At 43.9% G+C, this 12,034-nt stretch overlaps 1 protein-coding gene across 1 annotated transcript in view; it reads right to left on the bottom strand.

Annotated features, from left to right (window-relative positions):
- LOC307035543 (uncharacterized protein) overlaps positions 1 to 12,034 on the bottom strand; it is a 234,091-nt gene that overhangs the window by 24,192 nt on the left and 197,865 nt on the right. The window contains exon 2 of the mRNA XM_079675018.1: positions 297 to 2,302. Within this exon, the coding sequence (XP_079531144.1) occupies positions 297 to 1,709 (1,413 nt within the window). The 5' untranslated portion in view covers positions 1,710 to 2,302. The remainder of the gene's footprint in view (positions 1 to 296; positions 2,303 to 12,034) is intronic.

Below are 12,034 nucleotides of genomic sequence, written 5' to 3'. Positions count from 1 at the left end.
TGTACATAATGAGCAGTTTTTTTTTTTTTAACAATTGCATTATACATTATATGCCTAGTTTCATAATGAGCATTTTTTTTAGGGACACAGAATGTGTAGGCCTAACCTACTGTATATGGTGTACAACATGTACATTGCACACTTTACAGCTAAAATGCTTTGCAGGTTTATTGTTTCACACATACAGTACATATCAATCACACTGTCACACAGCCTATGCACACATGAGTGACGTTTATAAAATGCAAAGCAAGAGGCTGATTGATTAAATTGATTAAATAAATCACAGTTCTTACCTGCACAATTGCATCTGGTAGGCCAACAAGGATTTGTAGTCCATTCTTCTTTTCCAGAGTCTTGGACATCAATGTTTCCAGTGCGGGTAAGAGTGTGCCATAATAACAATTCTCTTCTCCCTGAAGAATGTCCAGTGCCACTGTAAGTGGATGCATGACGGTACAGTACTCTCTGAGAAACTGAAGTTCCCTTTCACTGAGACATTTCATCTGGAGTTTGGAGCAGATGGTGTTCAACTCCACCACTGGTATCCCAGAAATTCGAGCCAGGGCATCATAAAATGAATTCCACCTAGTTGTGCAAGGTACTAGCAGCTTCTTCTCAATAATCTCGTCCACGAGCTCCGAGACCTGTGGTGACCGACTGGCCTTGTTCCACAACCCTGCACACTTTATCGTAGCATTTCTGTAGACTGTCTTTGTTTCAGGTGTTGAGAGCAACCACTTATCCACATCAGTGCATGAGATGAGATTTAGTGTGTGTGATGCACATCTCTGATGTGGGGGTAAGGTGATCACATCTAGATCTTCATCATTAGCAGCTAAATCCAGCAATACATCCCCTATATTTGTAAAGGTCACCTCATCATCCTCTGCATCCACATCTTCATCCTCCTCTTGTTTTTGGAACATTCTGAAGGCCTTGACAAAGTTAGAGCCATTATCTGTGACTGTTGCTGTAATTTTTTGTGATATGCCATGAGATGAGTGAATGTTATCTAGCTCAGTTGCAATACTTTCATATGTATGCCGACCTTTGAATCTTCTGCAAGCCAGGGCTGCTTTTCCACGTTGCATACTCTGTGGGTTTATCCAGTGTGCAGTTACACCAAGAAAACTTTTGTTATGTGCAGTCCATATATCTGCAGTGGTAGAGAGGTATTCTAAATCTTTAAAAGTATTTTTGACCTCATCTTCCATTTTAGCATATTCAGTGTCCAGGTATTTGGAAAATGTCTTTCTGCACTGTATCCCTGCTTTCACTGTCACTGGAATTTTGCCAACTAGTTCTCTGAAGGCGACTGACTCAACAGTTGACAGGGGCAGCATTTCTTCAACAACATACCTGGCTATTAATTTGTTTAGTTGCCTCTGGGTGATGACATGCTGTGGCAATTTGAAATCGATTTTTGCCTGTTTTGCCTGTGGAGGTGCTCCATCTGTGTCACTGGAGGTAGAGGCGGTAGTGGGATCATCATCTTTGGCGACTAGTTTAATAGTCCCATGCACTTTTGTTAGGTGTTTCATGAGGTTGGCATTGCTGGTACATGAGGAAGCCAGCGTTTTGTGTCCTGCACACAGTTTACATTTGACACTTATATTTTTTTCATCTTTTTTTCCTATAAAGGTAAAATAATGCTTATATTTCCAACCTGCGAAACTTCTGCTGTTGGTCTCGTCGTTATTTTCCATGCTGTATTTTCGCTCTTGTGTTGTTTTTGAGTTTGTGTGCTGCTGTACGTTGTCGCGTGTGTGTGTGTGTGTGTGTGTGTGTGTGTGTGTGTGTGTGTGTGTGTGACTGTGTTTATTTCCCTATAGGCAAGAAGACCCGCCCATGTCTGTTTCTGATTGGCTTAGCCTGAAACTTTAACCTATGTCAACCAATCATCGCTCATTTTCAACGCATTGGTTCATAGTGTGCACCATAGACATCTAAAAGAATAGATGTAGCTTCTACCGCTACTGGCGCTGACGCGACCAAGCAGTAGAAGCTAAGTCTATTATTTTAGATGTCTATGGTGACAGTCCCGTCTTTCACTCATGATGACTATTTACCACTGACACTCTTGACAGGCAGCAGACAGGCTCCGCTGCAACGCTCTGCGCAGCAGGGAGAAACCGTCCATTTGGACCACAGATAGTAACGAGTAACGAGCCCCTTAGCACCACAGTAACAATAACGGCGTTACTGAATGGGAAAGGTAACGCGTTACGTTATTATTTACGGAAAAAAGTAGTTCCGTTACGTAACGCCGTTACAAGTAACGCGTTACTCCCAACACTGGCTGTAACACAGCTTGACGTCATTGTGGATGCACGCAGTTTTCGGTTAGGAGAACGTTTCATTACTATGAAGCTTGGTGTGATACCTAGGACTCCGGGTGTGGGACTGGGCTAATAGTTCCTCTTTGATTTAGGAACGCCGTGCTCCTAAAGGAGTCTCCTCTTCTTTCTTATTTTTCTCTTCTTTCTAGTTGAGCGGTGTTACAATATTATGTAATGTTGTATGTGAACACTAGATGGTGTAAAGGGCAAACGCATGAGGGGATCTCCCCGAGTAGTGGGTGATTTGGACTGAGGACAGCGATATTACTTACCCATGTAGCCGGTGCACACGTTGTTTTAAAAAAAAAAACATTAAAAATGTTTTACTTGACTCCCACCTGAGGCTGAAGGAGTTCCACTGGGATGGATGAGTGGGAACGTTGAGAGCGACGTTAATATCTGCTTTGGAGAGCCAGCATTGGCATGCGCGCTAATTATTTGATTGCATTATCATCCGTGCGTGGAAAGAGGAAGCATTTTACCGTTGTCATGTCAGCTCCCTACCCTAGTCGAGGAAAAAGGGGGGTGACTCTGCAAGCCGAGCAAAACATCTTTGGTTCAACGGGTGAGCTCTTCCGTTTAGAATGTAAGGTTATACCCCAGAAGAATTAACTAAATGTTGATTTACCAGTTTATATTCCATCAGTGGTACTTATGTAGTGGTTGATATAGTGTCTTAGACTTTAATTTATACAGTTTTTTAAGGCATATGAATGTAATTTGAAATGCAGCGATACTTTATTTTCGAAAGAAGGGGTGTCACGGAGGTGATCTCTGGGCTCATATATCTCGGCCTCCGTTACGGGTTGTTTAGTGTTTAGTTTTTTGTTGTTGAAAAGTGTTCCTCTTCCCCCATGTCTGTCGTTGATTGTGTGCACCTGGTGCCCTGTGTTGTCTCCTCCCCCCTCCCCTGTGTCCTGTTGGGTTGATTGGGTTGGGCATTTGGGCTCTGGGATTTTGCTGTTAGAGAGGGAGTGTGTGTGAGATCCTGGCGGCTGGCTGTGCCCACGTGAAAAGCAGCAGCAGGATTGAGGCTGTGTGTATTGTGTTCATGCTGTAATAAATGCCCACACCGGGTTATATTTGGGACGTGCTGCCTCTGCCTCCTTGCTTGGTCTGGGCCGCTCAATTGTCAGCTTCACAAGGGGGATGTAACATCTTGGTGTGAATAGAAGATCTTTGAGGTGTATAAAGTAAGTAGTTATATTCATGCCGCATCAATCTCATTAGTAAGCATAAAAAAGTGACAGGTCACACCTCCCCCCAATTATGCAAATGAGCTAAGTCCCGCCTCCCTTTGTTCGAGGTGTGATATCCCAAGTAGGTTTGAGATCCTTCGATAGGAGGGGGTGATGTGTATTCACAGGTGTGAAAAGTGTGTGTGTGTGTGTGTGTGGGGGGGGTGCGGGTGACTGTGTGAGCCTGGCCCTGCCCCCTCCTCCCCCCTTCCTGCCATCTTATCACTAGACAGAGGAGGGTTGGAATTTAAAAACACTTACCTTACACTTGTATTTGTTCTCTCTAAAACACAGTGTATGTAAAGGTGGGGGAGACTGTCTCCCTCCCCCCCCCCCCCCCCCCCCCTCCTGCCATCTCTCTCTCTGTTTCTGCTGATGTGTAAAATATACAAAATAACGTTTTATATACTTACTCTCTTGGTAAAAGGTGATGAAGTTTGCAGCATAAGCCAGCCATCAGTGTTCTAGTTTTAAGGTTTTGCATACCTCAAAGTGTGTCAAAAAGTATCTTGGCAAGAGAAAAAAAGCTAAAATTCGCCTTGGCCATTAAAAAGAAACCGAATTGCTGCTAAGAAATAAGTTCAGAAAAAGCTCTGACTCCAGTGGAACACTATTAGAGTCAAAAGTAACTCTCAATGTATTCAGACAGAGTATGCAGATTGGAGCTGATCAGAACAAAGAAAGCACCTTTTGCCTTCCTAGTCAAAAGTGTTGATTAAGTTAGCCTGCACACACTCCCTTACTGTCACCCTTACCTCTTCCTATGGCTGTCAGGCCTTTTTGTGTGTGTGTGTGTGTGTGTGTGTGTGTGTGTGTGTGTGTGTGTGTGTGTGTGTGTGTGTGTGTGTGTGTGTGTGTGTGTGTGTGTGTGTGTGTGTGTGTGTGTGTGTGTGTGTGTGTGTGTGTGTGTGTGTGTGTGTGTGTGTGTGTGTGTGTGTGTGTGTGTGTGTGTGTGTGTGTGTGTGTGTGTGTGTGTGTGTGTGTGTGTGTGTGTGTGTGTGTGTGAGCCTGGCCCTGCTCACTCCTCCCCCCTTCCTGCCATCTTATCACTAGACAGAGGGGGGATGGAATTTAAAAACACTTACCTTACACTTGTATTTGTTCTCTCTAAAACACAGTGTCTGTAAAGGTGGGGGAGACTGTCTCCCCCCTTCTTGCCATCTCTCTGTTTCTGCTGATGTGTAAAATATACAAAATAACGTTTTATATACTTACTCTCTTGTTAAAAGGTGATGAAGTTTAAGGCGTAAGCCAGCCATCAGTGTTTTAGTTGTAAGGCTTTGCATACCTGCAGACTTCACTACTTGGCAGTTGATTAAAGCAGATTTGTCCTGTTTCATCTCTCAAAGGTTTGGGTCCTGTTCAACACTGGGTACAGAAATATATTCAATATACAGTCATTTGTACGTAAAGATTTTTAAGTTGTCAGCACTTAGAAATATACATTTGATTGCATTTAAAGTGGCTGTCGACAACTTATCATAATGAAGTCGTTGATTGCACAAATTTGTAATGGATGTAGAATAAAGACGACATTAGCATTTAAATTGGCTCCCTATAAGACTCGCTTTCTCTATGAAATTATGTCTGGCTCTGAGTAGTGTTCTCCCTTTCACAATAAAAGCCCAAACACAATACTTTCTGAATCACTGCAGGAAGTAATGTGCTAAAATGCGAATACAAATAGCTTACAGTAGCTCCCAAGTAGTTGAACAATTGGAAAACCGCAAGGACTGTGGAAACACCTACTGGCAAAGGATTGCCGATGCAAATTATGCAAAGAGGAAGAAAAAACCTTCTATCTAAAGCTAGATAATACAATCTACGTATTGACAGTATGAGTACAACAAAAACAATATGCATGTTGATGCAAACGACGATGTTCAGTAAACAATCAATCAAAATCGAAGGATCTAACGTATTTTTAAATGGAGCAGAAATAGAACTAGTCTCCCAGTGCAAGTATCTTGAACAGGGAGTGTCATATTGGACTCAAACTTGACTTTTAAGAAAAATATCAAGAAAGTATCCAATACCATTAAATTCAACTTGCAACATTTTAAACAAATTAGACCTTTTCTTAACTGTCAATGCTGCTGGAGGTATCTCCACTGTATGATTCTATCCCACATTGAATACTGTTTTACAAACTGGTCGTTTGCTTGTGCCACACACCTGAAACCCATAGAACAGCTGTTCAAGAGAGCTATCCAGGTGTTTGACAGAAAGCCACAGTCATACCACCACTGTACCATCCTTGAAAATCACAATTTCTTGAGTTTTTGACAATTTTAAGTCTTTTAAAAGTATGTGGTTTTTTTTAAATAATATTTACATGGGCTGGCCCCCCTCCCCTTGGGGGAATTCATCCACAGAAAACACACTGGACGCAGCACTAGGTCAGAAACCAGAGGAGACTGTGAAGTCCACCACAGACGGACCACCTTTGGACAAAATGTCCTCTCCATTAAAGGCAGCTCATTGTGGAATAGCCCCCCAACTGAGATACGGGATTGTCCCACTCTCAATAGTTTTAAAGGTCAACTTAAAGAATGGTTGAGCAACAAACAGACGTGTAATCACCGCTAAATAAATGCACTTTAACACAGGGGTATCTCCTCTTGCACTTTATGTAGCGCTTTTATCTTATCTTGCACTTTATATATCATAGCTGCTACATTGTACTGCCATGTTGTAAATGCTTGTATGCTGCTCATGCTCTTTCTGCATATCATGTATTTATTTTTGCTGTATATATATATATATATATAAATGTCATGTTCTTATATGCTGTATGTGACGGGACTATAGATGGAAATTAGCTCAAAGCTAAAATCCGGCTCATTTACACTTGTAAGCATTATTTTTGTTTTAAAGTGTTCATCAATGTGCACTACGGTGGCCCTGAAGAAAATTAAACATTAAAATATGTTATCGATGTCCCCATTCCCAGTTTGTTTTGGGAATAATTGCGATGTTTACTATGTTTTGGTAGCTCTTAACAAAACAGAATGTTTGTGTATGACAACTTTACAACAGCTAGAAAGTTAGGTACTTTTTCTGAACAGATTTTCTTTAACACTGTGACTCTTAACACACCATCCCCCCGAGAGCCAGACATACTCATCCCCTTTTCAACGCCCCCCCTGCAGCAGCTCAGGTGTGAAACCCCCATACAGAATGTCAGTCACTGTGTAAAACTTTTATTTTCTTAAAAGACTGCGACTCTAAAAGGCAAGTTTGTGATTTTAACACTGTTTCGATGAAGCAATACATTATACGATATTACGACTTTTTGCCATATTTTCAACACAATATACTTGTACCTTTTTCTTTTTGTGGTTGTAGGGCTTCAAGATATTTTGCATGTCATGCATAAACATGGTGTCATCTTTTCCTTGAAACTGAAGTGCTGTCCGTTTTACAAAACAAGTAATTTTTCTGCTTCTTCATCCTCTGAATTTTCCTCCCCCGTCTGTTGTGTTCTAATATACTCCTGCCAATAGGGGGCGCAGTGTAACCAGAGTATACATACAATGTTGAGAGAAGAAGAGTAAGCCCGGGAGTTGATGCTGTGGCAGTTAAGCATGACGAACAGTAAAGAGTTGAGTACCCGTATCCTCTGTCCCTTGTTTCATTAATTTCTTTCTACTAATACACAACAAATTGGCGACGAGGATGGCCGTGGCTTCTACTCCTTTACCTCCCACCTTTCTTCAGTGTCCGGGAGAACCTACTATGCCATTTGGAACATGGCTAAAAATGTTCAAAAACTATCTGCTAGTGATCGACGTGGAAGGAGCCAAGTGGCCGGATACCCGTATACGTGCAACGCTGCTACACAGCGTCGGAACCGAAGCACAGAGGATATTCTACACATTGACTGAAACGGGAACTACATACAACCATGCCGTGGCTGCACTACGGGCGCATTTCGTGCCGAAGGTAAACGTAATTGCGGAGAGACACAGGTTCCGCCAACGAGCCCAGAGACATGATGAAACAATTGCACAGTACGTCTCTGCGCTACGTGAAATGCTCGTTTTTTGTGAATTTGGAAATGCAGAACAGGATATGCTGCGTGATCAGATCGTGGAAAAAGCCTACAGTGGACGCCTACGTGAACGCTTGCTGCTAGAAGACAAACTGACACTGGATAAAGCCATTCAGATTGCAAATCAGGTGGAAATGGCGGCGCGCAACGTGGCTGAGTTCTCCAACAGTGAAGTGCCTGTGAGAGAGATCAGCGCGCCAAAATGGGAACAAAAACGTCCCGCTGCAAGTAAACAAAGGCAAGGTGAGAGAAAGTCTGAGCAAGCACGAAGATGTTACAGATGTGATTCAGATAAACATATGGCCAATTCCACACAATGCCCTGCTACAAACAAAATATGCAAATCCTGTGGAAAAACTGGGCATTTTGCCAAAGTGTGTCGTTCAGAACAAAAACGTGAAGTGAGGGAGGTCGTTATTCCAGAACTGACTGTTTTATTGCTGAATAATTCTGCCCCAAAAGAGAAGAAAATAATGTGCACTGTAGATTTGGGACTTTCTCCTGCTAACCAGTCATTTGAGATGATAGTAGATACTGGTTCTTCAGTGTCACTGCTGCCGGCTCATGTGTACGAGACCTATTTCAGTCACATACCACTGAAACCTACAAAGGTTCCTTTAGTCACATACTCAAGACAGAGAATCCCAGTACTAGGGAAACTGCATTTACGTGCATTCCATGACGGAAATACTGCCTCAGCTACCCTTTTCATTGTGAAGTCAGGTTCAATACTGCTGGGCCTGGACCTGTTTGAGGCACTGGAAATGGTCATCATGAGAAACAGAGTGGTACTGAAGTCAGAGCACACAGTCAGAGAGATAACAACCCCACCTGCAACTCCTACTACACCGACACCTACTTCATCTGCACCTGTTAATACAGTTTTACCTATGGGCTGTGTTAGGAACGTAGTACACAAAGTAAGAGTGAAAGATGAGGTGAAGCCTGTGCAGCAGAAATTGAGAAGGCTTCCATTCTCAGTCAGAGATGCTGTTTCTGCAGAGTTAAAGCGCCTTCTTGATGCTGACATCATTGAAAAAATAGATGCCTCTCCCTGGGTATCACCGATCGTTGTGACTCAACGAAAGAACTCATCTAAAATAAGGATGTGTACAGACCTCAGGGAGCCTAACAAGGCCGTCATAATGGATTGCTACCCCATTCCACACATGGAGGAGCTCTTCTCAGAACTCAGAGGAGCTACCATATTCTCAACCCTCGACCTGGCTAATGCATACTACCAGCTTCCACTGACTGAGGACAGCAGAGATCTGACTGCTTTCATTACTCACGAGGGACTTTTCAGGTACAAGCGAGTTTGCTATGGGCTAGCATCAGCACCCTCAGCATTTCAGAAGATGATGTCCATGGTGCTGAAAGATTTACCTGGAGTGCAGGGGCATATCTGGATGATATCATCATTTACTCCTCATGCCGTGCTGAGCATGAAACCCGCCTGAAAGCAGTACTGTACCGACTGCAGGAAGCTGGACTAAGTCTCAACACAGATAAATGCAAATTCTACCAGGAAAAACTAACGTATCTAGGACACAGCATAAGCAAGGAACGTCTGCTGCCAAATGATGACCACATTGCAGCTATTCGGGATGCTCCATCACCCAGTGATCCAGTGACTCTCAGGTCTTTTCTTGGCCTAACATCGTGGTACTCCAAGTTCATACAGAACTATGCAACTGTGGTGGAACCAATGAGAGATGTGCTACGCAGAGCTACATTCACATGGACTGATGAGGCACAGAGTAGTTTTCAGCAGGTTAAACTACTCATCACAGACAGTTCATCACTCGCTCTTTTTGACCCGTCACGGCCCACCATAGTGTCTACAGATGCCTCAGACTATGGCATAGGTGGGGTGCTGACACAGATACATCGTGACAACACTGAAAGAACAGTGGCATTTGCTTCGCGCTCTCTTAGTGCTGCAGAGAGAAAGTACTCTGTGGTAGAAAAAGAAGCTTTGGCCTGTGTGTGGGCTGCAGAGCGTTGGAGAACCTACTTGTGGGGAACAAAGTTCACCTTAAGGACTGATCACCAAGCTTTGACCACACTCTTGGCTACAAAAGGCATGGGGAGAGCTGGTATGAGAGTAGCACGCTGGTCGGCCAGGCTACTCTGCTTCAACTATGATATTGTCTACAGACCCGGTGCTCAGAACCATGCAGCAGATTGCCTTTCCCGCCTGCCACTGCCACACGGACAGGACTGCACCTCAGACACGGAACCAGAGATGGTTGCTGCTGTCTCTGCCCTGCTGACTGCTGTTCCCTCGTCTGACTTCACAGATGCCTGCACTTCCTGTCCAGAGTTACGTCAGCTACGCAACTACATGACAGACGGGTGGCTAGCTTCATCCAAAGGCCTGCCTGCTAACATGTTGCCGTACTACCAGGTGAGAAATGAACTTTCTGCACATGAACAACTCATTCTGAGAGGGAGTCACAGGTTAGTTGTTCCAGTAAAGCTACACTCACACATGGTATCCTTAGGACACGAGAGCCACCAAGGCATTGTACGCACAAAACAGAGACTCAGAGACTTGTATTGGTGGCCTAAAATGGATGCACTGGTACAATTGGTTATCGCCGCCTGTGTGTCCTGCCAGATGAATGATAAAACAGCTAAAACTAACCCTGCACCTATGACACCAGTCCCTCTGCCTCAGGGGCCATGGCAAAAGCTTGCCCTCGACATCGTGGGCCCATTTGAGACTGGTCCGGTGGACTGTAAGTTTGCTATTACTATGACTGACTACTATTCAAAATGGCCAGAAGTGTGTTTTGCCCCAAGATGCACTACTGCAACAGTGATCACCTTCATGAGATCAGTGTTCAGCCAAAAAGCGAACCCTGTGTCTGTGGTGACAGATAACGGTCCACAATTCACATCCTCAGAACTCGCCTTTTTCCTAGAAGAAAGAGACATCCAACACATCAGGACTACAATCTACCATCCAGAAGGAAATGGAGCGGTAGAGAGGCTAAATAGAGTGCTGAAGGAAAGCATTCTCACGGCACAGAGAGAGAACGCTCCGTGGAAAGCTCACGTTGCTGAGTTTCTTCAGGTCTACAGAGCTACACCTCACGCCACTACAGGGACATCTCCGTTCCAGCTCATGTATGGAAGAAAAATGCGAACCAAACTCTCAATCCTGCCACAGCTTACGGATACTCAGGATCAGGAACTGAGAGACAGAGTGGAAAAGAAACAGTGGCACATGAAAACATATTCTGATGCAAAAAGAAATGCCAAGATTCCCAAAATACATCCGGGAAGCCTGGTGCGTGTGAGAAACCCGCTGCATGTCAAAAAGGGAAAGCCAAAGTTCAGTGAGCCTCTGAAAGTGACCAAGCAGAAAGGACCTCACAGTTACACACTTGATAATGGAAAAACCTGGGATGCTTCACACCTGTCGGTGCTTCCAGAAACATTCACTCCTCCATCAGAAGAAGTGATGCCTGCTGAGCCAGCTACAGTGCATGGTGCTCAGAGCAGGAACCAGCGAATCAGAAAGCAGCCTGTTTGGATTGAGGACTATGTCACTTAAACTGTAGTTGAATTAATGTTTGAAAATGTTCTGCATATTGTGATATGTGAAGTTATTATCATTACAGATGGTTTCATGGTTACTACGTAAGTGTCTGTTTAAAATGCTAATGTTATGCATGCTGTTCAAGGGGAGAAGTAACTCTGTTTAAGAAGGGGGGAAATGTTGTGTTCTAATATACTCCTGCCAATAGGGGGCGCAGTGTAACCAGAGTATACATACAATGTTGAGAGAAGAAGAGTAAGCCCGGGAGTTGATGCTGTGGCAGTTAAGCATGACGAACAGTAGAGAGTTGAGTACCCGTATCCTCTGTCCCTTGTTTCATTAATTTCTTTCTACTAATACACAACACCGTCCCTCTTCCTTCAGCCAGCACAACAACAACCAAGGTGGATCTGTGAAATAAAACACCTCTTCCCAAAGTGTGACTTCCCTATTGAGAGTAGGGTCTAAACCGATTGGCCAGATATACTAACATGCAGAACGTACGGTATGGTTGAAAAAGACTAACCATTTATCCAGTTCAAGCTGTCTTTAAGATGTGACATCGCGCTCTGACTATTTCCCGTAAAATCGTGACAAACTGTTACTTATTCTTAAATTTGACCTCTTGCTGCTCGGTTGAAAATGATAGATGAAAAAGCCTATGCTGGTGTGGGTGTGCCTTTGTGTGTGGGTGTGTGTGCTTCTCTCTCCCTGATCGTATCCAGGTGCAGCCTCTCTCCAGGTGCTCCCAATCTGATCAGCGCCTCCATAAAGGATCTAAGTAGGCTGCAGTGGCTCTCTCTCTGCCCGGGGAACGTAGGAGGAAGAGCAACCCGGAACAGCTATCCTC

The sequence above is a fragment of the Notothenia rossii genome (genome assembly GCF_949606895.1).
Source record: "Notothenia rossii genome assembly, chromosome: 4".
Taxonomy (NCBI): Eukaryota; Metazoa; Chordata; class Actinopteri; order Perciformes; family Nototheniidae; genus Notothenia; species Notothenia rossii.
This window is presented reverse-complemented; position numbering and strand designations above follow the sequence as displayed.